At 34.6% G+C, this 27897-nt stretch overlaps 2 protein-coding genes across 4 annotated transcripts in view; both read right to left on the reverse strand.

Moving 5' to 3' along the window:
• Positions 1-1025: 1025 nt before the first annotated feature.
• On the reverse strand, positions 1026-24793 carry csf1ra (colony stimulating factor 1 receptor, a). Its single transcript, XM_084133120.1, has 21 exons — positions 24649-24793; positions 21060-21341; positions 20308-20595; positions 19561-19697; positions 18912-19074; positions 17782-17986; positions 17502-17617; positions 16229-16340; positions 15138-15325; positions 14973-15064; positions 13148-13274; positions 12568-12672; positions 11502-11612; positions 10226-10388; positions 9794-9873; positions 9324-9433; positions 9039-9161; positions 8848-8959; positions 8019-8118; positions 4505-4613; positions 1026-3542 (listed from the first exon to the last, which is right to left on the reverse strand). Exons 1-21 carry the CDS (start codon positions 24695-24697, stop codon positions 3384-3386), a joined length of 2931 nt encoding a protein of 976 aa, XP_083989246.1. The 5' UTR covers positions 24698-24793; the 3' UTR covers positions 1026-3383.
• Positions 24794-26968: 2175 nt separating this feature from the next.
• Positions 26969-27897, reverse strand: part of pdgfrb (platelet-derived growth factor receptor, beta polypeptide) — a 45624-nt gene continuing 44695 nt past the window's right edge. For all 3 annotated transcript variants that reach the window (XM_084133118.1, XM_084133117.1, XM_084133119.1), the window contains one exon: positions 26969-27897. This exon is cut by the window's right edge and continues 608 nt beyond it. The gene's annotated coding sequence lies outside the window, so the exon portion shown is untranslated.

Below are 27897 nucleotides of genomic sequence, written 5' to 3' on the forward strand. Positions count from 1 at the left end.
GCAAGAGTCTCTTATGATTTCAGAAGAACATGAATATAGCACACATTTACTGTTATGATAATAGATACTAATCTTAAAGGGACAGTTCACCCAAAAATGAAAATTCTGTTGTTTCAGTTGTTTCAAACCTGTTTGAGTTTATTTATTTTTCCATACTATGGAAGTCAATGGGGCCAAACAACTGTTCGGTTGCTCATATTCTTCAAAATATCTTCTTTTTAGTTCAACAACTTGAGGGGTGAGTATATGATGACAGGTTTTTCACTTTTGGGTGAACTATCCCTTTAAGATTTACATATTTAAATTACATACAAAATTTCAATCCATTTGGATATCAGTGTTAACAAATACAGTTAATTAGTTTAACTAATAAAATGTAATGTAATTTAAATACACAATAACCATATTAGTATTTATACATCATATTTATATATTTATTACAATATTTACAGTTTGTTTCTGTCTGAAATTTTAACAAATTAAATATTGCTCGTTCCACAGCTAGCCGTATTTTACTTTATACTTTTTAACTGAATAAATTATTTTCGCAATCAGCAGATTTATGCTGATAAATGCGTTTTGCGAATATGATAATTGAAATAAAAATCAAATAGTTGCAATTAGTTAATAATAAACTACCATGACGTTTCATTTATGTATGACTGAAAATATATGCATTACATTAAAGTTTATTATTTTGTTAAAACGGTGAAATCCAAATGGATGGATATTTTATATGCAATTAAAATACATCTTAAATTTACACCTACATATATATTTTTTTTGAGTGTATGTTGCTTTTTAGAGCTTTAAAGCCCGTATAAATCACCACTCACTTTCATTGTGTGGAAAAGAGCAGCGTGAACATGTACTTTTGTGTAAAAAACAAGTTTGGAAGGACATGAGGGCGAGTAAATGATGCCGGCAGTTTCATTTTCCTTGAAAAATCCAGCGTGTCTCTGAATCCTGATCTTCTGACACGTTAATGATTGTAAATAAGAAGAAAACAGAAAAGCGAAACCCACTACAGGTGGAAAACCGACAGTATTTATTTTCATTTCATATTTTGACAGCTTTTTTCATGCATAGAAAGACTCTTTGACAAGTTAAAGTATTTATTCGGAGTGCATTTTGATCTGTCATAACAGAATTGGACTCAGATATTGAAGTGTGTGTTTGACTTGATCACTGGAGCAGCAGCTGCATTGAGTGACCTCACACTCGCTCTCAATAAACTGTATTTTCACTGATGAAAACAAGATCACCTCACATTTTCCTGCCTTATTAGTAGCGAAACAAAAATACATAGATCTGTAGAATTCATTAATGAGAGCATCAAGGGAACTATTAATATACTTCTAGATAATATACATGTAGATACACACTGAGAAAAGACATCATTCTGATTGAGAAATCTCATATAATTAAACTTTATATAAATGTAAAAAAAAAAAAAGATGTAATATGAACATAAACATATGGCAGTTTGTGCTTTGAGAAAGAAAACATCAGGTTAATCATATATTTCTAAGCAACCTGAAGTTACTCTGGCAGTGCGTGTCTGATGCTACGATGCTAATATATGCTCTGAGAACCATTGCAAACATTAAACTACAGAACAAAACCACAGATTTTTCACTACTCACAATGTTTGACCAAAGTAATAAAGTTTGAACACAAAATATGACATTCAGCTTAAAACATTTCCACCATTTAAATGTATTTCCTTCACACAAAATAATCAAAGAGGAGTTTACACTGGGAAAAAAGAAAAGAAAACTTTTTTTTCATTACAAATATCTAATTTTTAAGTCATATTTCTTCATAGGTAAATGGATCTTGATTTATGATATTAAGTCTTGCTTTCTGAAAAAAATATCAACATCAAAATCATAATGAAGTGAGTTTATGCTTATAAATATTAGTAAATATCTTCCATTTGGGTCAGAGAAATAAACTTAAATCAAAGTGAAAAGATTATTTTTCTGAACCAACTGACAGATATTTTGGAAACACTTTACAATAAAGTCTCATTATTAACACTAGTTAATCCATTAATAACATGAACTAACAATAAACAATAGATTTTTATAGCATTTACTAAAAATGTTCATGCAAGTTCACAGTGCATTAATGATAATACAACTTTTGATCTTTAAAATATAGTAGTAAATGTTGAGATGAACTAAGAAAGATTAAAATGTTGTAGAAGTATTGTTCATTCTTATGTTAACTAGTGTTAAGAAATGAAACCTTATCGTAAAGTGTTACCGGTAACTTTTCTTCTCAAGTAAACGCATCTTGATTTAAGAATCACTTGTAAACAAGTCAAAAATTCTGAGGAAAATCATTTTTGCAGTGTAAATGTGCAGATTAACATGAAATGAAACTTGTCTACCTTTCATTCTACGTTACAGGAAAAAGCAAATGGTTAGTTTTTCTTCCTGAAATGGTTTCAGTGCGGTCGGTCAGTCGTTGTTTTCCTCACTATTTTTAAAGCTTTTTAAGGTTGTCGTTTAATGAGAATGCATTTAACCTTTGACCCGCAGCTATCTAAAGAAACAAGACGACATTATTGCACCAGCAGTGTCAATATTTCCCCCGTTGGAGACGTGAATCTGTCCTCCAAACCCGCGCTGACCTCGCGCTATCACTCCAGACCCCAGTAATCACTGCGGGAAGCAATAAAACACTGTTTTCCTGCACGGATTGAGTAAGAACTAGAGCACATGAATGATTAATATCTGACCTCTGACCTCCACTGATTACGTCCTGCATGAAACCCGTGCTGACATTAGGAGAGGTGTGTGATGCAGATGCACATCATGTTTGTTTGTTTTTCAGTGATTGCAAAAGTATGAAGTGGAAGTGAAACATGCAGCGTTTGCAAATGCAATGTGTGTTAAATGCTGAACACGATGCTTTCCAACCCTGGCAACCGAGAAGTTCAAGTAACGACAAAAAGACACACGTTTACCAAAAAAGGCACGTCCGAGGTTTGGAGTTTTCCACTCAAGCACTTGGCAGAGAAGTGAAACCGGTTCACTCTTAATCTTAGCAGACAAAGTGTACTAGATTTCATCGAAGCAGCAACGAAACCAGAGCGTGTAAAATCACACCGGGACTGTGTTTGAGAACCACGAAAGCTTGTTTTTGCCACAGAATATAAAAAAATAAAAAGGTAATTTTGACTTTTTAGATCACAATTCTGACTTTTTTCCCTCATAAACTTGGAATTGCGAGAGAAAAAGTCAGAATTGTGTGATCTAAACCCACAATCAACTCGCAAAAAGTCACAATCACCTTTTTTATTTGTATTATTCTGTGACGAAAACCAGCGTCCACAGATCAGATGAATGAATGATGCATACATGTGTGTGTCCTCAGCAGAACTGGTAGTTGTTGGCATTCATAAGTGGCTGATCTTCTTCTTCCGGGTCACATGATGTCTCATTTGACTCCTCTTCATGCTTCACAGGGTCACATGACTCTGGTTCTTGGTCACTGTGCTCTTCAGACTGCACATTTTGGTACTCTGTCTCCTGTGAAGGATTATGGAAATAATTACAGAATGTGACTGGCTCATTACTCACAAACACTGGAAATAACATGCTATTTTAACTGCAGTATGGACTGTGCACAGTATGCGGTTTTACTGTATGCATGGATGGACTACATTTTTCAAATGTGAAGAGTGTGAGATACCGTATCCCACAATTCAATGTGCTTGCCTTGAAGTGATATCAACCTCAATTTTTAACATCCCATTTCATGATTTGATCAGACTAACAAAAGTTCAGGGACTATTTTTGCAGAAAATTTTAATGTGAAATATGCAAAATTCCAAATTAAAATGCAAAAGTTGTAATATGCAATATATGCAAAACACAAAATTGAAATGCATAATGTGCTAAGGTGATGCAATGTTATTTTAATATCATCGACACACCATTATAGTTTTTTATATATATTCCACTTTCACTTTAATTTTAAAGTTATATATATATATATATATAATATATATATATATATATTTCAGTTATTAATCATTTTTGTACATCAAGTTAGACTAAATGAAAATGAGAAATGTTGCCTTGGCTACTAGCTGAAATAAAATAATTTTTTTTTTTTTACATTATATTTCAGTTAATGTTTATTTAATTTTCTAGTAACGAAACGAAAATGTTTCTAAAATTTAGTTTTAAATTTAAATGTATAACACAAAATTTAAATGTATGCTCAGAAATGTGATGTGACCGTTAAGTGTTGTACAGTTTCACAAAAAAAAAAAACTGTAAAAAAAGTGAGGCCTTTCATGACTTGAATGTGTGTCATTTGCTTCTAGTTATTGAAGCCGAACAGAAACACTTGTTTATGCTGTTCGATGCTGTTAACTGGTATTTCTTCTTATACTATTTTATTTATTATCCAAATAGCTATCCGGTTTATTTATTCTTACACCGATAGCGGGTAATGACTATCTATTGTGTTGATCTCAGTTTACCTGTGCGTCAGGTGTGTCTCCCAGCATCCTCTCGATCAGCTGACCGATCTTACTGAACGTTGGTCTCTCAGAGGCTTCCAGGTTCCAGCACATCTTCATGATGGTGTACCTGCACACAAGATCATGAGCTTCATCATCACAGAACCTGTCGTCTGAATCACATTTACCACAAAACCACAAGATGAAATATGGATTATGGAAAATGGAGCCTTCATTTTGATGAGCATCATGATTTTTTGCATTGTGATATTGCCATTTCAGCACATTTCTTTTAGCACATTTCTTATTTGACATGAACTGTAACGCATGTACTGTATTATATGTATTATATTGCCTTTATGGTGATTAAATCATTACCTGTAAAAAAGATTTGTGGAATTTGTCAAAAATAATTGAGAGTATTTTTCTTTGTAATTATTTGTGAAAATGATTAGCAATTTCTGAGTGAAAATGTAAAAGCAAATCCTACACCAGTTTATTTTTTCTTCATTGTCATGACATTTTCTGAGGTTTTTCTTTGTACTTCGAGGTGAAGTGTGTGTGTTCTGCCTCTCTCACTGTTCACTTCAGCGGAACTAAACTCTTGATTGCTGTTTTTGGGTCACATTGTTTTTTGCACGCAATTTCACTGCCGCATAAACTAAAGCAATAAACACACGCTCTTATAGTTATAGTTGTATTAGTGGCTTTAAAGTTCTGGGGCCTCATTTATAAAACTTTGCGTAGGATTTGCGTCAGAAGTGGCGTACGGATGAAACATAGGACGTGCGTACGCACAGAAATATTCGGATTTATAAAACCGTGCGCACGCACATCCTACGCAGTTTTCCCTTAATAAATCACAATCAATTCTAAATGTAGCGCAGCTTTTGCGGCTTCATGTCACGCCCATAGTTGCCCATAACTAGTCCGTGAAACGCCCACAAGTTAATATTCATCGATTGCGAAATCATGGCAAACACAGAGGAAAACCAAGAACCGTAACTTCACTCACGCGCAAGCGTGAAGCACATGATCAGCCATTGTGCGTCATTACGCATTGTGATGGCATCATGGCATTTTATTACCATCCATTTGATTGCATCTGACAAGCTACAGATGTGTTATGAGGATGAATTGCATAACATGCTAATATTATTGCAGAACATATTTATATCTTTTTGCAAATATGTGTTAAATTGCATTTCTGTTGTAATCTTCGTTTGATTTTGTTTGTTTTACACTGCAGATCGATCAAACGGGTGTTTGTGTAGGCTGTTAATTGTAAGACTTGCTTTGTGAAGTCTTCATGTTATTTATGAGGCAGTATTGCCATTTCTTTTACACAACGGTCTACAGTTTCACACACTTTCACGTGTTTCTTCCATCTGCCGACGGTGTCGCCATTTCTCATTTCACCCGTTTTTGTGCGTACGCCTGGGTCAGAGCTCGCGTGAAGGACCGCACATTTTCCCGTCAAGTTTGCTTTTTATAAATACCAATTATTGCGTAGAGAGCGGCGTACGCCTTCTTTTGTGTGTACGCAACGTTTATAAATGAGGCCCCTGAAGTTCTGATTTTAAAATATTTCTATATAGCCTAGTTATAATTAATTTTTAGTTTTAGTAATTTTAGTACTTCAACAAACTTAATCTTAATATTGTCTTGACAACTAATTGAAATAAATTAATAATAAAATAACATTTAGAATTATTAGTCATCATTTCTAATTTTTAATCTCATAATTTTGACTTTACCTTATAATTATGTATTTTTATGTTATAATTATGAAAAATTATGACTTAGTATGTCAATTAAAATTTGTATCTTTTTTAATTAAGATTCCCTAAAGCATGATTTTTCTTCCTTGTGTGGCAGAAATGGGTTTTCATTCTTCAAAAGTGTAAGTTAAATAAGTTCATTTTTAAATAAAATAAGTTTAAATGAGTTTTTTCTCCACCAGCTTTATTTCAGTTGTAATAGTTTTAGTTCCAGTAAGAACACTGACAGTGAAGCAGAGTAAAGACACACGGACGAGCGTGGATGAAGACGAGAGGACGAGCATGAAATGTGTGGAAAATCAAAGGCTTGCAGTCGCATCATGTGTTTAACACGCAGAACTGAAGATCCGTGCAGGACGACACAAACAGGAGCCGAGACGGAGCCACTCGTGGGAAATTTCCACGGTTTTTATTTTATTTTGTGCGTTATTTTTCACTAGAGTCACTAGAAAGATTCAAGCTTGTCGTGATGTCAATAGAATGAAAACTACATACATGATCAGTCAAAGATTTGGACACTCAACTCCTGTTATTTCATTGATATATCATTATAGTTTTTATTCATATTTTGAATTAGATTTTATTTGTACATTTTCTGTTTTGGTTTTAATTTTAATTCAAGTTTTAGTAATTTTACTGTGTTTTTGTCATTTTTTAAAAATATGTCTATGTAGTTTTTTTTATTAGATTTAGTTTTAGTTGTTGCAGTGCATCAAGTCAAACTGAATGAAAATATGAAACATTGCCTTGGCAACTAGCTGAAATAAAATAAGTTTAATTTTTTGTCTTTTATTTCATTTTAGTTAAGTTTTTTTTTTTCTTCAAGAAAATATATATATTTTGAATGGCTTTAGTTTTAGTTAATGAAAACCCTGACTTGACTATCGATATTTAAAACATTTTCATCTGAATCTTCTTGATTAAATGCATGAAATTAGTTTTGGATACAAATATTGTAGTTATGAATGTCTATTCAAAATGAAATATATTTAAGTGCTCCTCATCATCACACATATTTATGGAGAAATAAATCATGCTTTTGTAATTCATAATTATTACATAAAAAGTAGAAATTATGACATACTAAATCATAATTATGAGAAGTTAAAATTTTATGAAAATTAAAATGTATGACAATGTTGAAATTTTGATGTAAAAGTCATAATTACGACAAAAACTATTTTTATGACAATCAACTACAACAATCAAAATGATGACATTAAAAGACAAAATAATAACAAGTCAAAATTTACATAAGTCGTAATTACTACAGAAAGACAATTATGACTTTATAATCTGATAAATACAATTTTTTAATCTGATAATTACGATTTAGTAATTTCGACTTTCTCATAATATCAACTTTTTGTCATTGTGACATAAAAGTCACAACTACTACTATGTCATCATTTTTTAACTCATAATTATGACTTAATATATGTCATATTTTCGACTATTTATCTAATAATTTTGCTTTTGAATGCCATAAATATTACTTATTTATGTCATAATTAAGATTTACTGAAGCATGCTTTTTTTTCTTTGTGGCGTAAGTGGGCTTCTGCACATATTCCTTCTTTAAAAGAGTTTAAACGTACAGTACGATGTAGATCTCACGTAGAAATCACTACGTCATTCCCTCACTTCCATTTGTATAATTTCATAGGTTTGATGATTTATTATTATTGTAAATTGTGGGAAATGGTCATAATAAAGAATTCATATTTGTGTCTGATAATGAAAATCTCACTCACATCTCTGGAGGGGCAAAGTCAGGTCTGGACATCTGATATCCACATTTGATCATTTTATAGAACTTGGAGTCCACCAGGACGTTGGGATACGGGCTCTTCCCTGCAGAAACATGCAGACGAGTCAAAATCTCACACCTGTGTGTGCAATGAGACTGGGAATGATTCATCTATTATGTATTAAAGATGCCTGATGATGTTTTTTAGATTAGCAGGTGTACAGTACATGCAAAACTAAGTGAAAACAGGTGTACTCCATGTAAAACAAATCAGGTAAAAACAAGAAAGCTTTAACATTAATAGTTCTCACACATTATAAAAAAACAAACAAACAGACGAACATGAGAGCATATGATTTTAAAACTGTAAGTATTTTTTTACACATTTCAAAAAAAAAAGATTTTATCATTTTAGACAGCGTTTAAGTCTATAGCTCAAACAGTAGAGCATGACGCTCGCAACCCCAAGATCATGGGTTCAATTCCCAGTGAAATTAACAGGTATGAACTGATAACAATATATGCCATGAAAGCAAAAAAATATTTGGAAGTGTACAGTTTTTTGGTTCTCTGCAACTCCCTTAATTAATGAAATTAGTGGGTCAAAGTGACCCAGGAACATCATAACCATAACAGAAATTTGGTACGCACATTCCACAACATATCCGAGTGTTGATATGTTGATGCATGTTCATGACACTAAATGAGACCAAAAAAGGTCACAGAATATCAAGAAATAAATCATGGGTTAACCATTATTTCCATATGTGGGTCAAACTGACTATATAATAATAATAATAATAAACAGGTTAAGTTCTGTGTTTCTGTCTCACCCAGGGAAAAGATCTCCCACAGCAGGATCCCGTAAGACCAGACGTCACTCTGAACCGTATAAACACATTCGAAAATACTCTCTGGAGCCATCCACTTCACTGGAAGACGGGCCTAGACACACACACACACATTAGTATTTGATTTAAACTTAACTTGATTTGTAGGTCTATCACAGTGTTTGTTCCCTCACGTTTCCTTTGACCACGTAGTTGGAGTCGTTCATGATGTCTCGCGCCAGTCCGAAGTCACAGATCTTGGCCACTCGACCGTTGGTGAGGAGGACGTTTCTGGCCGCCACATCTCTGTGAATGCACTGTGAAGATTTACAGTCAATCCATCAGATCAACTGATTACCTGAAGATGCAGTGTCAGTTGTTTTATGTTGTTTATGAACGTAACTTCCTCCAGATCTTTGAGCAGATCTCGTCGTTTAAGAGGCTGTTGGAGGTTTTCTATTTTTATTTTAGGGACTCACATTCTTAGCCGTGAGGAAGTCGAGTCCCTGCGCCACCTGATAGGAGAATCTGAGTAAGTCGTCCATGTCCACTGGCCACGAATCTTCTTCCTGAATCTCAGGAGAAGAACCTGGAGCGCAAGAGGAACCGCATGCATTTCAACAGATTCTATCATGGGAGCGTAAAGTCAAAATGAAAATGATGTTCTCAACCCTTGTGTAACATGACACATTTGTGAAACATGATTTTATATAATTATATGTACAAAATATACATACATGCAAAATATGAAATATTTATAATAAAAAGGAAATATAAAAAATCATAAATTACAACACAAGAACATAAAAAGTGCAAATACAAAAATAGATGCAAAAAAAAAAAAATCTACAGTAAATGGTTGGGTTAAAGAAATATGGTGTCATACCAAACATCTGATATTCATTAAAGATTTGTATGTCTCTGTGATGTGAAGTGGTTTGTGACTCACCCAGAACAGAGTTTGTGTTCACTGAGACCGGTTTCATGTCCAGATAGTTATCAGAGCAAGTGCTGGAAATCCCACTGTCACTGTCATCGTCAAACAATCAACATTATCATTATCAACATTTATTTTATTTCAAGTAATGGGAATATATTTTTTAATTGTTTTAGTTTTAATTATCTATAATTAACTCTGATAACTTTCAATCAAACACATTAATCAAACATTTTTTATTTTTTTGCAGAGTTTCAGTTATGTATAAAATCTTGCACATTAACGCAGTCTAATTGAAGTTTTGTGTTTGTACAGTGCTGTGTAACATGTTTAATATATATATATTTATTTATTATATGTGATTTATTAATATATTTGATCTATTTACATATTTGACTATTTATATATTTGATTGATATATTTGTGTATGTTTATTTAACGGACCTTCTGATGAACATTCGTTCAGTGTTCACATTCTTATAATCCATCGTTGGCTCTGGAAGGTTCGGAATCGTCATGACGAAGTTCAGGAAGTTCTCGGCTTTGCTACGCAGGAAGTTCAGAAGATCCCCGTGACAGCAGTACTCTGTGATCACCAGCACAGGACCTGTGAATGGACCGGATATGAACCAAAAATCAAAATCCATGACCAGTTTCCGATGGTTTTACATGGTTTCGAGCAGGTAGTTGATTAACTAGGCATGGTCAAGCTCTAAAAACCTATTTAAAACCATTTTTCCCCCCAGCCATGCACTCTCTTGAAAATAAAGGATCCATGATGCCATAGAAGAACCATTTTTGATTCCCCAAACAACCTTTTAGGATGTGTTCGCACGTGGCATGTCTGTTTTGATTGAAACGAACCCTGGTTTGATTTTTCTCTGTTAATGCGGTTCATTTGAATAAGTGTGAACGCTGCCATCTGAACCCTGGTGCCACCAAACAAGTGGACTGACACAGTTAAAAAGATGGGTCTCGATCCGCTTCCAAACCAACTCTGGTGCGGTTCGAATGAAATATGAACTCAACACGGACCAAAGACATGTAAACGACCAAAAACAGGACATGATGTCACAAGATGTGACTCTATGCGCTAAGCATACCTATTTTTTCTCATCATAATTGTGATTTTGCCCATCACAGTTCGGTTCAGGCGTCAGAACCGCGTCTCCTCGCAGCAGATCTTCATTTGTGTGTGTGACGGAGGGATTCCTGCCGCTGTTTTGACTCCTTTACACATTTTCTCTCTTCTTCACGAGTTCAGCTGGTCAAAATACCATCATATGTCTACACACATACAGTGAGCGCATTTAGCCCAGAACACATGAATGTTCGGTAAGTTCCATTGCGAAATATACCTAATAAAAGCCAATTAGGTTGTGAACATCTTTATCCCTTTAAGTTCCGTATCTTTAGGTTCAGTGTTAAAATGCCAATGTGAACGCTAAGCGGACCAGGACTAAATGTTTTTTTTTTTTTGGTTGACGACCGGCAAGCGAACCGAACTACAAGTGTGAACACACCCTTAGTGATCAGTTCTTAAAAGAAGCATTTTTTCTTAGTGCCGAGAACATCACAATAATCTAAAGAACCTTTTTCCACTATAAAGAACATTTAGTGCAATGCGAAGGTTGCATGGATGTGAAAGGTTCTTCAAGGAACATCTGTGCTCATAAAGCAGGGTTATTTTTCCGAGTGAGCGAGCAGGATTGAGTCTTACCGCCGTGTGTGCAGGCGCCCAGCAGGTTTACGATGTACTTGTGCTGTCCCAGATGACTGAGGATCTTCAGCTCTGACATCAGGGCCTCCCGCTCGTCTCGATGAGCGCTGGCTGCTCCCAGCATGCAACACAACACAGTTCAATACGCTTACTGGCTTTGTAAAATAGTTTTGTCAGTGAAACATGTTTACAATAAGTTCATTTGAAAAGTAATGTTGGACCAAAATGGGGTTTTCAGTGGCTGTTGCCAATTATATGGAGATGGTAATGGTAATTATTGAACTGAATAGACCTTATTCAGAGCAGCGCCATGACAGGTTATGAAAGCGAGGCTGTGAGGGAAAGACTTGCTGTGTTTTCAATGGTATCCACTGTATAAAGCGGAACGTTTTTTGTCTACTGAAATTTCTTGGAAAGATATCTTTTGCAGCAGAACAATCCAAAAATACATTGAATAACAGTACAACCCAGATGTATGTCTATCTATCTCTCACAGCCTCGCTTTCATTCCCTTTAAAAATCAAAGATGGCGCTGCTGTGAATAAGGTCTATTGAGCTGAATAACGAGACTATTGTCTTCTGTAAAGCTGCTTTAGAGCTGAATCAAATATGTTACATAGTTAAGAAGCAATTTTGACACTGTTATTGAACTAAACTGAATGAACATTGAACTGACTTGAGATGAATAATGACATGGTCATCTTCTGTAGAGCTGCTTTACAGCGGAAATTAATTTGTTTCATACTTGATGAATTTTGCAACATTCCCACAGTTATTTTTTTCTGTTCATTTCTGTGAAGAAAAAATAACTGTGGGAAAGTTGCAAAATGCATAATTTTTTAATTCCTTCAGATTAATTAAACAGTTTAAATAGCCTGCAGCGATTAACATGTTGTCAGAGCCTCTAGTAAATGTCATGTTATTTGTTTAGTTGTCTGTTCAGAATCGTGATCTCTATTTGAGGCAAAAAAAGGTGAATCGTGCAGCTTCAGAAAAGAAATGTGAAATTTCCAAGGTATACAAGTAATAATCATACCATAGTATTGTAATTGTAATGTTTTCTGACCTTTCAGCATTTTCACAGCCACACGCATGACGTTGTCATCCTTCCCCAGGCCGTACGCCGTGGCCTCCACCACCTTCCCAAACGCTCCAGCGCCCAGAGTCTTCCCTGCACACACACACACACACACACACACACACACACACACACACACACACACACACACACACACACACACACACACACACACACACACACACACACACCTCAATTCATGAACAAACACTTTACGGAAACTCTTTACAATAAGGTCTCATTTGTTAACATTAGTTAATGCATTAACTCACATGAACTAACAATGTTTTAGTAAATTAAAATCGTTAACTAAGATTAATAAATGCTGTAGAAGCATTGTTCATTCTTCATTTATGTTAACTAATGTTAACAAATGATAATAAATAAATAAACAAACAAACAAACAAACAAACAAACAAACAAGGAAATAAAATGGTGTCAGAGAGAAAACTGTGTCTGAAAAATGTCAGATTATTTGACTTTTATGACCTAGAAAAACTTCATGATATTCATAATTCAAAAGGCTGTCATGTGTGAGTGTGTTGGATGTCAGTGACCCAGTACAGACCTAGTTTTAATTTGTCTCGAGGAAACTCCCATTTCTCATTGTATGGAAGTTGTGTCGGGTCTATGAAGGTGTAGTTGTTTCCATTTGTGGCTTCAATGATTTTCCAGCGGATCTCAAATCTGGGTTTCTAACAGCAGACAAGAGAGGCATAAACTAGAGTCCAGAGCTTTACACACATATAAACATGATACTGACGGGCAATTCAAAGTGCGTGAAATCAACAGGTTTCAAATCTTCAAAAGAACATGATGAATTGTTGATGAGACCAGGGATATGAGTGAAGAGAGTCAGGTTCATTCTGTGTTCATTTTAAACAAAGCACACTTCACTCAAAAGAGAATATTAAACACACCGAAGCTCTGTACACTTGAAAATAAAACAAAGATTATGGGAGTATGTTTTACAAGAGAAACTACTATATTCATTCAACTTCAATGTTACTTGCGGTTTCCTTGTAATTAATTGTGAAATTTACAAACAAATTGTCTATTCCTTAAAAATCTCTCATATATATCTTCTGAATACTTGGCGAAGAATTATATCATTGCCAAAGAAAGAAAGCAGGACAGAATATTTTTAAAAAATATATATTTTTTGTGTAATAATATTTTTTTTTGCTAAAGAAAGAGCAAAAAGAACAAAAAAGAGGGAAAGAAAGAGTGAAAAAAGAAAGCAAGCAAGAAGAAAGGAATGAAAAAAAGAGTGAAAGAAAGAGCGAAAGACAAAACTAAAAACAGAAAGAAAAGAAAAAAGCACAGAGAGAATGAAAGAAAGAAATATTTTTGTGAAAGAAAGAGCGAAAGACAGAAAGTTAGAAAGAGTGAAAGAAAGAAAAAGCAAAACAGCAAAGAAAGAGCAAAAGAAATAAAGAAAAAAGAGCGAAAGAAAGACAAAGAAAAAGCAAAAAAGAGCGAAAGACAGAAAGACAAGAATATCAAAAAAGCACAGAAAGAGCAAAAGAAAGAAAGAAAGAAAGATTATATTGTGGAAAAACGAAAGAAAGAGTGAAAAAAGAAAGCAAGCAAGAAGAAAGGAATGAAAAAAAGAGCGAAAGACAAACCGAAAAACAGAAAGAAAAGGCAAAAAAGCACAGAAAGAGTGAAAGAAAGAAAGAATATTTTAGTGAAAGAGAGCGAGAGAGAAAGTTAAAAAGAGTGAAAGAAAGAAAAAGCAAAACAGCAAAGAAAGAGCAAAAGAAATAAAGAAAAAAAGAGCGAAATAAAGACAAATAAATAAAGAAAAAGCAAAAAAGAGCGAAAGACAGAAAGACAAAAATATAAAAAAAACACAGAAAGAGCAAAAAAAAAGAAAGAAAGAAAGATTATATTTGTGAAAAAGCAAAAGAAAGAGTGAAAGACGAGATAGAGTGATAGAAAGGAAAAGAAAGTAAAAGCAAAAAAGAACAGAAAAAGCGAAAGTGAAAGACAGAAAGAAAGAGCAAACAGCACAAAAAGAGCGAAATAAAGAATATATTTGCAAAAGAGAGAAAGATAAAGAAAGAAAGAAAGAAAGAAAGAGCAAAAAAAGAGCAAAAAAGCAAAGAAAGAGTGAAAAAAAGATCTAACAATCTTTGTTTCAATAAGAGACAGTGGCTGTCAAACAATAACAGACAACCAATGAAAACAAGCAGCAGAACTATAGTTTCCACTGAACTGAGCAGGACTGAGGAGGTGATCCTGAAGTCTTTATAGTTTATACTGAACTGAGCAGGACTGAGGAGGTGATCCTGAAGTCTTTATAGTTTATACTGAACTGAGCAGGACTGAGGAGGTGATTCAGAAGTCTACAGCAGGACGGCAGAGATGTAACTCTCACTGAAGCTCACCTGTCTGTACTTGTAGAACATGAGGGCGAGCAGCAGCGCCAGGACCAGCATGGAGACTCCACACCCGTACATCGCACTGGTGAACAGCTGATCTGAGACCAGAACACACACATCACCACCACTGAACCTGAGGAATCAACCAGAACCTTCTAGAAACACACTTACCGGAGCCGTCCATGGAGAAGACGTCACTGCCCTGACCGGCCAGATTAAAGGCCACACACACCACAGTCATCCTGCGGTTCGAGCCCACGGTCAGCACACTCTCCACTCCCACCGACCCGTACGGATCCCTCTGGAGCTCCACCGTCTGAGTCTGGATCGGCTGGAGGTCTGTGGTGTTCTCTGGACAACTGTTCGACACAAACATCACCATCATCATCATCATCATCATCATCATCATCATCATCATCATCATCACAGGACTGGCAGTAAAAACTCTCCTGGAGAGCATCGATCATCACACCGTTTAACAGACAACTAAATAAAATGTCATTCACTAGAGGCTCTGGCAACATGTTAATCACTGCAAGCTATTTAAACTGTTTAATCTGAATAAATTATTATTTAATAAAAGCTGATTTAATAAACGTAATGTGATTCATATTTGTCAGTCAATATTCAATTAGTTAAAATACAGTAGTCAACGTTTAAAAACCTTTAATCAAAGTTATACATGAATTTTGAACAATACCAGTTCTTGTCTTAGGACAACATTGATGAACTTTGTTGATCCACTTCAAATGTTGACTACTGTATATGAGGTAAAAAATGATGAGCATTTATTAATGATGAATATTGTGTTGTTGTGTATTTAAAGCGCATTCAGTCGCAGTTTACCCGTTTATATATGACTGACAAATATGCATCACATTAAGTTCATTAGTTTATGTTAAAACTGTATATACTCCAAATAGATTAACTAATAATGATTAATAATTTGTTACATATATATAGTGCTTTTCTTGGCACTCGAAACGCTTTACATAGGAGACGGGAATCTCCACATCCACCACCAATGAATGCAATTCAAATAAAAAAAATGTAATTTAGGCAGCAAAGTTTGGTAGCAAGTTTCACTTCTGTAATTGGATGTATTTCTGAGTTTCTTGTTGAAGATAACTAATGAATCATTCACAATACATTCCAAAATGTATATTTAAAAAGCAAAATGGCTTGATTTTGATATCATTGACACTGTTATGAGCTGAAAGTGGACGTGTTGTCAGACGTGTAATAAAGAGGCAAACACGCACGTGGTTCTGCTTCCTGCGCACTGGTACCAGTAGATACTGGGAGCCGGATATCCAGAAGATCTACACGTCAGAGTTGTGACATTCTCCCATCTCACCGTCGCTACAGGTTTCTCTGTCAAACAAAACGAGCTTGAACATCTCAGACGGCTTTGACTTGATTTCTTCACAGGAAGGTTCTGGGTTCAATAAACTTCAGTCCCATCAGTAGCGTTGATTACACAGAAAATGATTTCATTCCTCATGGTTTTTTTTTGTGTTGCACTTGTGATTGAAGTAAATGGCCCAAATATACACTGCACTGAAAACACAGTCCTTTCCTGTGCAAAGTTATATGAAATAATAATAAAAAGTTTTGAATAATTAGAATAAGTCTCCTGATGTTCACCAAAGCTGCCAAATTTATTGCTTACCGTATTTATTTTATGAAAAATACAGTAAAAATTGGAATTTTGTGGAATATTATTACAATTTAAAATAACTGTTTTTGTATATGAATACATTTTAAAATGGAATTTATTCCTGTGATCAAAGCTGGATTTTCAGCATCATTACTCCAGTCTTCAGCGTCACATGATCCTTCAGAAATCATTCTGCTAAAAAATGTATAAAAAATCTTAATTATTCCAAACGTTTGACTGGTAGTGTATATTAACTGCCACGAGCATTTGCATGGACATATGAAATAGATTTTTTTACAGAAAGAAAAATCAAAACAATAAATAAACTGGTGATTAAAAGCAAAAAAAAAAAAAAAATTTAGACAAATTTACAGCTCAAATATTAATTAATTCGAGTGCTTAATTAAACAAAATTACAAGCTTCATGTCTAGAGCCTGTTTGGTAAAGTTTTACTTGGTGCTGAATGGGGAATTTTTTTTTTATACACACACTTATACTATATATATATATGAAGAGTTCAGATGCAAAAGCCTCTAAGTGCCATCTGAAGTTTTCTTCTAGAATGATCATTTTTATAAAGCTTGTATATTTAAGTTAATAAATTTCACTTAAATGACAATTAATAGGTAATTTGCATTGCCATTTAAGTGAAATTACTGAACATAAACATACAAGCTTGATCAAAATTATCATTCTAGAAGAAAATTTCAGATGGCACTTAGAGGCTTTTGCATCTGAACTCTTCATATATATATCTATATATATCTATATATCTATATATATATCTATATCTATATATATATATCTATATATATATACACACAAACACACACTTGGAATGATGTGCAGACATAAACAGACTAACTTTACTTACTGTACATTTTGATATCAAAAGTAATGGAGGCATTTTTCATGCTGCTGTTCACATGGAGTGTGTAGCTGCCGATCTCCTGGAAGTTCAGTCTCCTGAGGAACAGCAGCGCCTCGTACCTACACATTCACAAACACTGAGCTCAATATATCCCAACAAAACACAGTCGGCCCATGAAGATGTCAATCTGGCATGTGTGAAAATCCATCTTGCTTGCAAGGGTTGATAATTGCATTTGGCTATATATTGTCATTTATTCACTAAATGTGTGCCTTCTACTGACCTGTCGTTGTTGTAGTTGTAAAACCTGTTCTCTGGGAGTGAGGCATTGTGGGACGTTGGAGTCTCCCACCAGTGTGAGATCAGAGGAGGATACGCTTCGATCTGAACAAAAAGATCCACATCGTCCCCTTCTCTCACCTCGATGGACAGGCCGCTGTGAGTGAGTTTAGAAGAGAGCTTCGGGGAGAGACGGATGTACGGCTCGTCTGTCACAAAACAAAAAGTGCTTTAATCGTTTTAAAAACACCAAACAACACCAACACCAACGTCTCGCCCTTATAGAAACGACCATCTGGAGGGAAAAACAAGACTTTCCTCCAGTGCCCGCCAGTTAGGTTTGCAGTGATATTAAAAGACCAGCATATGAACCCAGAATATAAACATGACGTGCAGTTTCTCATTAAGCGCCTTTCCATAGAAAACCATTATAAACGTTTAACAATTTGGCGTGTTGTTCACATTCTCATTTGCTCGCTAGTATATAGTATGCAACATCAATATCCTTTAATATCACTTTACATTAAAGGAACACGCCGACTTTTTGGGACTTTAGCTTATACCCCCTAGAGTTAGATAAGTCCATACAGTATTCTCACCGTATACATACTGGGAACTATATTCTCAGAAGGCGAAGCACTGCTACTTCTGTGGAGTGATCTCATGTGACCTTGTTATTTGTACACGCTGTGCCTATACAAATCACAACATGTAAATAGGAACATTTTGGCGTTATTTTGTCACTTATTGGGAGCAGTATGCTAGCTGGAGCCATTTACCTCCAGTCTTTGTGCTAAGCTAGGCTAGCGGTGGGTGCGTCAGACAGAGTTACGGCACGCACGGAGATGAGAAGGGTATGTATGGACTTATCTAACTCTGGGGGATACGGTGAATAAGCTAAAGTCCCAAAAAGTCGGCGTGTTCCTTTAAGGCACTTTAAGTGTTTTTCACGTTAAGCCTTTTTGAATGCAGGACTATTGAAATACTGCAGCTGGTGCTTTATATGGATCACAAGTGGCCAATACTATTCACATATTTTAGTTTTTTTCTGTTGATCTAAATATTCTAAATTAAAAATGGTCTTCATGCCAGTCACATGACTGAAAACTATGACATATCAAGCATGATTCTCACCCACGACCAGCAGTTGTGTGGTGGAGCTGTTGGCTCCGGCCTCGTTCTGGCCCGTACACGTGATGTTGCCAGAATCAGACAGCTGAACAGCCGGCATGTAGAGGATGCTCTCGATGGCCAAACGATCCCCCTGCATCTTTGATTTCTCTTCTGCTCGAGGCAGCTGCGAATGACAAGAACAACATCACTGGACTCTTTACATGCTTAAAGAAGTCTCTTCTGCTCATTTATTTGATCAAAATTACTGTAATTTTGTGAAATGTTTTCTATTAGAATATATTTTAAAATGTAATTTATTCCTGTGATCATAACATTTCTGATTATTATCAATGTTAAAGACAGTTGTGATGCTTCATTTTTTTTTGTGGAAACCAAGATAAAGCAATATTTTTCAGGATTCTTTGATGACTAGAAAGTTCAAAAGAACAGCATTTATTTAATATGGAAATATTGTGCAACATTCTTTCCTTTATTTATTTTATAATTATAATTACATTATAAATGTCTTTACTGTCGCTTTTGAATAATACAAAAATGTGCCAGTTAAAATTGACTATTGGCTTTTTAGTCAATTGAAAGAGGCCTGATGCATTTCATTACAAATATTTTACCCAGAATCAGGCACGAGTCCAGAGGTCAAAGGTCGTACCTTTTTGGTGGAGTGTGTCCATGTGATGTTGTAGTAAAAGTCTGGGTTATTTGTGCTGCAAATGATCTGTAAGCTCTCTCCCACCAGTTTCACATACTCGTTTCTCCCCAAGAACACGTACGGTGGAAAACGTAACCCTGATTAAAAAATATAGCAGAGATATTAAATGAGTAGCTTTTATTAACTTTGATATTTTGTTAGAACTTTGATGTACTGAATGTTGCACATCAGAGATTCCCATACGCTTTTGCAATTTTGTGCAGATTAAGATGAAATTCTGATAGCTTTTACTGTAAATCAATGAAATATTTTTAACATTATAGCCTACTACATATTTAATATGTATATCTAAAATATTTTTTTCAAATTATACATTTTAATGTATTTTTTTATTTTCATCTTTATGACTTAATTAATCATTAGCTTTTTGTCAACTCAAAGTTGGGAAACCCTGTTTTACATTATTCATTCAGTAATAAGAATAAATTGACACATTTTGGAATTTTGTGATTTTTACAAGCTTTTCATCTTTGGAACAGTTTGTGAAATCACAAAATTCCAAAATGTATCAATTTATTCTTATTCTTAAAATCTAGAGCTAGCAAGATGTAATATTTTTGAAGCCATTTTGCTTCTTAAATCAATGTATATTGATATAAAAATAAATGTATATTGATATTTGGACTGAAAAACTACTTTTTACCTTTAATTACTTTTTTTAAGCACAGCAGCTTAAATAAAACTCACTTTGCCTGATATTTATTTTGAATTTCTTTGACACTTTCTCAACTCCTCCAATTCTAGCGCTGCAAATGTAGTCGGCGGTGAATCCAGGCTGAACGTTGCGAATCAGGACACCTTTCCTGGGGTCTAAGGTCACGTTCATGCCGTAAGGTATCGCTGAGCCGTTCTCCATGCGGAAGGTGAAGTCCGTGGCGTCGGGGTCGGTCAGAAGACACGGGATCAACAGATTTTCACCTTCTTTACGCACAAATGGCTGAATGTAACTCGGTGAAGAGAAGAGATTCCGGGGATCTGTAACAACACAGATGCGGTTTCACATGTTATTGAACACTCAACTTCACCAGTGACCAGATCTTTAACCACAACTACTCTTGTCTGTGTGTTTATCTTGTTTTCCATTACACATATCCAAAAATCTGCCAATAATCTTGTTTTCCCTTTGAATTGAATTTTAATTAAGTTTACTTTTCTGATCCCATTGGCAGATTTTTTTTTCTTGTTTTAAGCATAAACTCACCTCATTTTGATACATTTTTCACAAAGCCAGACTTAAGTCATTTTGCTTCTCAAGTAAATGTATCTTGATTTAAAGGGATAGTTCATCCAAAAAGGAAAATTCTTTAATAATTTACTCACCCTCAAGTGTTCTATATATGATCAACTATCCCTATATATATATATTTTTATACTTTTTTTGTTGTTAATTTATACAGTGTTAAGTTGAGAAGTAGAAACAAAAGAGATTGTTCACTCACCCCTGACAAACACATGAACTGAAGACGACATATTTGAGTCACTTCCGTTTGAATAATTGCACTTGTATGTTCCTGTAAAATCCACCGTGGCTTTATCCACACGGAAACTCCGGATGTTTCCGACATCTTTGGAGATGTAACGTTTGTATCTGGCCAGTCGGAGATGCCATGTCACCGGGCCGTCGCCCTCACAGGTCAAATAAAGAGGAGAACCGGAGTTGAGAATCACATCAGATCCGGCCAGAGCGCCAGAGCTCAGTCTGATCCGCGGTTCAGACAAACCTGACAATCAAAACGCAGAAGAGAAACAATATTCAAAATGGACAAGTTTAATAAACCTCTTTGATCAATCAAGCTTTTCAGGCTCATATAGTATGAGAACATGAAGCTCATACCTGAGGAGGAAAAGACAGCTTGGCCCAAACTGAGCAAGAATATGCAATTTGGTGCAAAATTCAGATGAAATTCTGATAGCTTGTAATGTAAATCAATGAGATCTTTATAACAGAATAACCAACTACCGACATAAACTCATATAAATATCAATCGTCACTATATCTCCAATAATGAGTATGAACTATCACTCAGACGACAGAAGGCATGCAGTAGATCGTGTGCACAGGTTTTTCAGCAAAGTTTTGATCATTTAGAGGCCATAGAGATTTGTGTATCAAATATGACTCTATAGAGTTTCAAGTTTGTTTCAGATGTTACTCCAAACACCCTTAGAAGAGAAAATAAGATTTATACATTTAGATTTATAGAAATAAGCTTCTCTCATCATATTGCAACAATGGATGTTTCATGACTCACATTAATGACGTTTCCTGACCTCTCATTAACCCAGATGTCCTTAAACGTCAAACGGATTACTCAGATTTCTCTATATGACAAACCCCATCAAACACGACAACTTTAGACTCCCACAGCACTAAACAACTAAATAATGACTATTTTGAACAAGTATGAACTCATATTTGATAAAACTTCCATCAATGATTCAGTTCCTGTTTCTTTCTGTGAAGCTGAAACAATCTCTACAGAAATAAATAAAGGTGACTTGATTTGACTTTAGCACAAGGCGAGTGTACTGCATACTGCACACTATGCATACTGGTTTTTATATAGTATGTGAAACAGTATAGAGCTGTAGAAGTTTTTTATTTTTAAAATTTCATCTAGATTCACCAATGAAACCACAAAACCACAAGTGTAAATCAACTGTTAAGATAACTAGTTTTCTGGTTTTCACACAAAATCTGACCACCTATTTCCTGGCTTACAAAACTCTCAAAAACACTTTAGTTTAGGGTCCAATTCTCACTATGAACTAGTTGCTTATTAGCGTTAGTATTACTAGGATATTGACTGTTTATTAGTACGTATAAAGCACATATTAATGTCTTATTCTGCATGATCATATTCTACATCCCTTAAAATCCCAATACCTAAACTTAACAACTACCTTACTAACTATTATAAGCAGTAATTAGGAGTTTACTGAGGCAAAAATCATGGTTAAAAATTAGTGAGAATTGGACCCTAGTCTAAAGTGCGACCAAATTCTGTTTTAAAATTGTCAGATTATGACGTTTATGACAGCATTCCTGCTCTCTGTACTGCAGATCTCTCTTGAAACGCTGATGGTCACATCGATAAGAAAAGGTTCACGTGAATGTGTTGATATGAGGGGTGAAGTAATGAGAAGAGAAATGAAAGCAGTGTGTGTGTGTGTGTTCAGTGAGAGAACATGATGAAGAGTCGTGATCCGCACTGCGCAATCAGCAAACATCCCGATCCTTCTCTCACTTCTGCTTTCCTCATTGACGTATGAACTGGAATGTTAAAGGTCTAACAATAAAACACTGAAAAACTGTCTTTCCATCATTTAATGGGACAAGCCTCATGTTTGTGTTGTGTGTGTTTTATTCAAACTCATTTCAATGAGAATTTCATCTGCGTCTTCTTGAAAAACCAGTTGTTTTGGATATTAATGCAAAAATGAATGTTCTCCCTCAGTTTTTTTTTGTCTTGTTTTCTAGCGCAAATGTGACCCTGGATCACAAAACCAGTCACAAGTCGCACGTATATTTGTGGCAATAGCCAACAATACATTGTATAGGTCAAAATTAACGATTTTTCTTTTATGCCAAAAATCATTAGGGTAAAGATCATGTTTCATGAAGATATTTTGTAAATTTCCTACCGTAAATCTATAAAACATTTATTTTTGTGAGTGAATGCAGCACAATCGCCAACATAAATGAACAACTTTAAAGGAGATTTTCTCAATGTTTCGATGTTTTTGCACCCTCAGATTCCAGATTTTCTAATAGTCGTATCTCGGCCAAATATTGTCCTATCCTGACAAACCATACATCAATGGAAAGCTTATTTATTCAACTTTAATATGATGCACTGGTTTTGTGATCCATGGTCACAAATATCAAAACAGTTTGAATCAAGATACATTTACTTGGGATGCAAAATGACTTCAGATATAAGGTGCTAAGTTCACACTCTCAGAAATAAAGGTTTCAAAAGGGTGTTTTCGCAGTCATGCCATTGAAGAAAAACTTTTGGTTCCTCAAAGAATCTTTAGGTGAAATGCTCTAAAAAAGACATTTTATTAATCTGAAGAATCTTTTGTTGAATAGAAATTATTGAATAATCCATGGATGTTAAAGGTTTTTCATGGAACCATCAATGCCAATAAATAACCAATATTTTTAAGAGTTTATGCTTAAAACAAGAACAAATATCTGCCAATAGGGTAAGAAAAATAAATGTTAATTCAAAGGGAAAACACTTTTTTTCCCCCCTGATTCTTCTATCAGATATTTGTTCTTAATCATAAACCTCATTTAATTCTTATGAATTTATAAATATATATATATATATATATATATATATATTTTTTTGCATCCCAAGTAAATTGATCTTGATTTAAGAATGTTTTTGAATATTTGTACTGGAAAATAAAAAAATAAAATACTGAGTAAGTGCACGCTTCAGTCTAATTCTCAAAAGCTACAGTAAACCAAAATCCATCAGCGCTGGTCACATGACACGACAAACAGAGTCAATCCATAGACAACATTTCAAATCCAACTCAGAACCGGTTTCATCCACAATTGTGTGAGAAACATTGAGAAACAAGAACCAGATCAAGAACTGGTTCACATCAATACAAAAACAAACCAAGATTCTTCATACGGCATCAAACATTTTGGAAAACGAGCTGCCTTTCCATATTCCAAAAGATTTAATGAAGATCTATCTCAGTTCTCTCATTTCATCAAAGTTGTCTCAGATGTTTCTACTAAAAATGCTTATAAGAAACAAACTTGAGTCAAAAGCCTGAGTATAAGATATATTAAATAAATGGAGAAAGCATATCAGATCAATTGATGAGGAATGTATGATATTATCATATTATGAGCATAGTTTGAGACATTTTTCAGATCTTCTGAAACTAATGTGAGATTACTAAGACTTTTGACAGGAGAAACATCTAAGAAGTAAGAGAAATTATAGATGTTTTTTTTTTGTTGTTTTTTTACAGTAATGTAAATTTTGAGAGTCTTACCCTGAGCTCGGCCGAACAGGATCCCACAGACGAACAGGACCGCAAACATCTCAGAGCGGCTCCTGTTCAAAAGTTTATCAGTCTTCAGTGTCTCAGAGCAAATAAGGACTGATCCTTCTGTCCGTCAACACAGACTTCTCATTTCTGTCTGACAGGATATGACAAGTGAGGGAAATTAGCTGACTGAGCAATAATCCTTAGAAATAGTATTAAAAATAAACATTTTGTGGTGATAAAGTCTATTGGTGTGTACAAAAACGATGTTGATAATTCATCAAAATCTGAATAAACCAATTAAGCAAAATCAAAATCATGCACTGCAAAAAAAATAAAAATTTGTTTGTCTTGTTTTCCAGAACAAATATTCAAAATTGAGTGAGTTTATGGTTAAAACAATTCTAAAATATCTGCCAATGGGGTCAAAAAAATAAACTTAATTCAAAGGGACCTCATTGGCAGATATTTTACATTTGTTTTAAGCATAAACTCACTAAATTTTGGTATTTTTCAGAAAATAATACTTAAAATCAAGTTATTTTGCTTCTCAAATTGATTTCTTCTCATATTGATTTAAGAATGTTTAGATATTTGTACTGGAAAACAAGATAAAAATAATGTGGAAGAAAATATTTAGAAAAATGACAAGATACGCCTATTAGGTCTTGCTTTCTGAAAAGATTTATCAAAATGAATTAAGTTTATGCTTAAAAAAGAAATAAGATATACATTTTATTCAAAAGGAAAGCAAGTTTATTTTCTTACCCTATGGACAGATATTTTTCTTGTTTTAAGATAAACTTAGCAAAAACTCACTTAATTTTGATAATTTTATTGGAAAACACGACTTAATATCGTATTGTGCATCTAAAGTGTGTATCTTGATTTGAGATATTTCTACAGAAAAAGACAAAAAACAAAATACTAAGATTTTTCTTTTTGCAGTGCAACAAAAAAACAAAGGTTTGTTTACCTGAGTGTCAGTGAAGCTCTAAAGATCCAGATGAGAAGATCTTCATCAAACCCTCTGCTGCGTGTCCTGATAATCTCCAGTCTGAAGCTCAAACTGAAGCTCTCCAGGCCTGGAACGGTCACACTCCTCAAACCGGCAGCACTGCGGTACTCAACTGAAACGAATGCGGGTCCTGAACACTGAGAACGGCGGGAGTTATGGACATCTGTCCGTGACCTCTTGAACAAAACCATCCAGTGTTCAGACAGCCTCATGATCAGCACATCTGTGTTTACATGTGAAAAACAGGCCATCAAACGCTTCTTTTAATATCACATGAAGAAAGACTGCGGCTGTATTTGCCTGAGATGAGTGGATAATTGATTTTGCTCACTTTATGGCTTTTTTCTGTTGCTTTTGTTTGGACTACGAGGGTTCGAAGAAGGGAAAAGGCCTACACGATTATTTAGTGCACTCAATTACTCAGTGAAAGGTCTTCAGTATGATGTATATAGATCCTGATGACAAACCAGTATTTGCCTTAGTATTTGTTTTAGGCAAATATCAGAGGGTTTTGTTAATTTCTGGAAATGTCCAGCAGTTATTTTAATATACGGTACTTTCTATATTACATAATATATTATTAATATACACTCACCGGCCACTTTATGTACATCTGTTCATCTGCTTGTTAATGCAAATATCGAATTAGCTAATCACATTGCAGCAACTCAATGCACTTAGGCATGTAGACATGCATGATCTGCTGAAGTTGGAGCGTCAGAATGGGGAAGAAAGTTGATTTAAGTGACTTTGAACATGACATGGTTGTTGGTGCCAGACAGGGCTGGTCTGAGTGATTCAGAAACTGCTGATCTACTGAGATTTTCACACACAATCATCTCTAGGGTTTACAGAGAATGGCCAGAAAAACAGAAGATATCAAGTGAGCGGCAGTTCTGTGTGAAAATGACTTGTTAAGGTCAGAGGAGAATGATCAGACTGGTTCAGCTGATAGAAAGGCAACAGTGACTCAAAAAAAACACGCGCTACAACCGAAGTCAGAAGAGCATCTCTGAACACACAACTTTTTTCAGTTAGCTGCAAAGGCAACATTTCAACCTCATTTCAATTAACAAAAATTCTTTTAAAAGTTTCAGTTTCAATTCATTTGAATAACCCTGATGTCGAGTAAAGAGTTACGGTAAACTACATTTATAAATACATTTATGTTTCTCAGAGACGGTAATAACACTAAATTATGGAGACTTCTGCTGAAGTCTGTTGTTTTTGGGGCAAAGTTGATAGTTTAGGGTGTAACTAACATCTCCATTAGCTCTCCTGAGCCGTGAAAGAGCAACAACAGACATGTTATTAAAGACTTTATCACAGCTTTTATTGTTTATCATACACAGACTGTGTAAAAGAGCAATGTACAAAATATCTATACAAAAATATACTTGTAAACATACATATAGCTTTGGTACCTTAGAGTGTGTAACTTTACTATGTGATATATGTATTGAAATGTGCAATTTAATAAGGCCTTGTGCATACATGAAAACACTTAAATTGCTATAATGACATAAAAGACAATGAAGAATAAACAAGATGAAGCCATACAAAATCCTTCTTAAACTCTGTTTGTGTATATATCATGTGTCTGCATGAAAATCTAAGTACTCAAACATTGCGTGGAAGAGTTATTGGACTGGTACTAATATGATTATTTAGATTCTAATGTACCATGAGTCATTCAGATATACTGTTATTATCAATGACACTTTGAACGGCTTGATTTTGTACAAAAAAACTATGTTCTTCTTCAGGATTGTTGACTTGTGTTCCAGTACAAATATCTAAACATTGCTAAATCAAGATACATTTATTGGAGAAGCTAAATTACTTAAGACTTAAGTCTTGTTTTCTGAAAAATGAAGCAAGTTTTTGCTGGAAAACAAGACAAAATATCTGCCAATCGGGTCAGAATAAACTTGCTTTCCCTTTGAATTAAGTTTCTATTTCTTACCACATTATTTTCTCCTGTTTTATGCATAAACTCACTTGATACATTTTTCAGAAAATAAGACACAATGTCTTTTTGCTTCTCAAATAAACAAGACTTAATATCTTTAGTCATTTTGCTTCTCAAGTAAATGCTGATTTAAGAATGTTTAGATATGTGTGATGGAAAACAAGACTAAGTAAGAAAATCATTTTTGCAGTGTAGTCTTGAGTTGCTTTCACTTTACAGAATCATAAACAATCACGTGTGTGTAAATATGCTTCAACTACTCATA

The sequence above is a fragment of the Abramis brama genome (assembly GCF_963993115.1).
Source record: "Abramis brama genome assembly, chromosome: 13".
Classification (NCBI taxonomy): Eukaryota; Metazoa; Chordata; class Actinopteri; order Cypriniformes; family Leuciscidae; genus Abramis; species Abramis brama.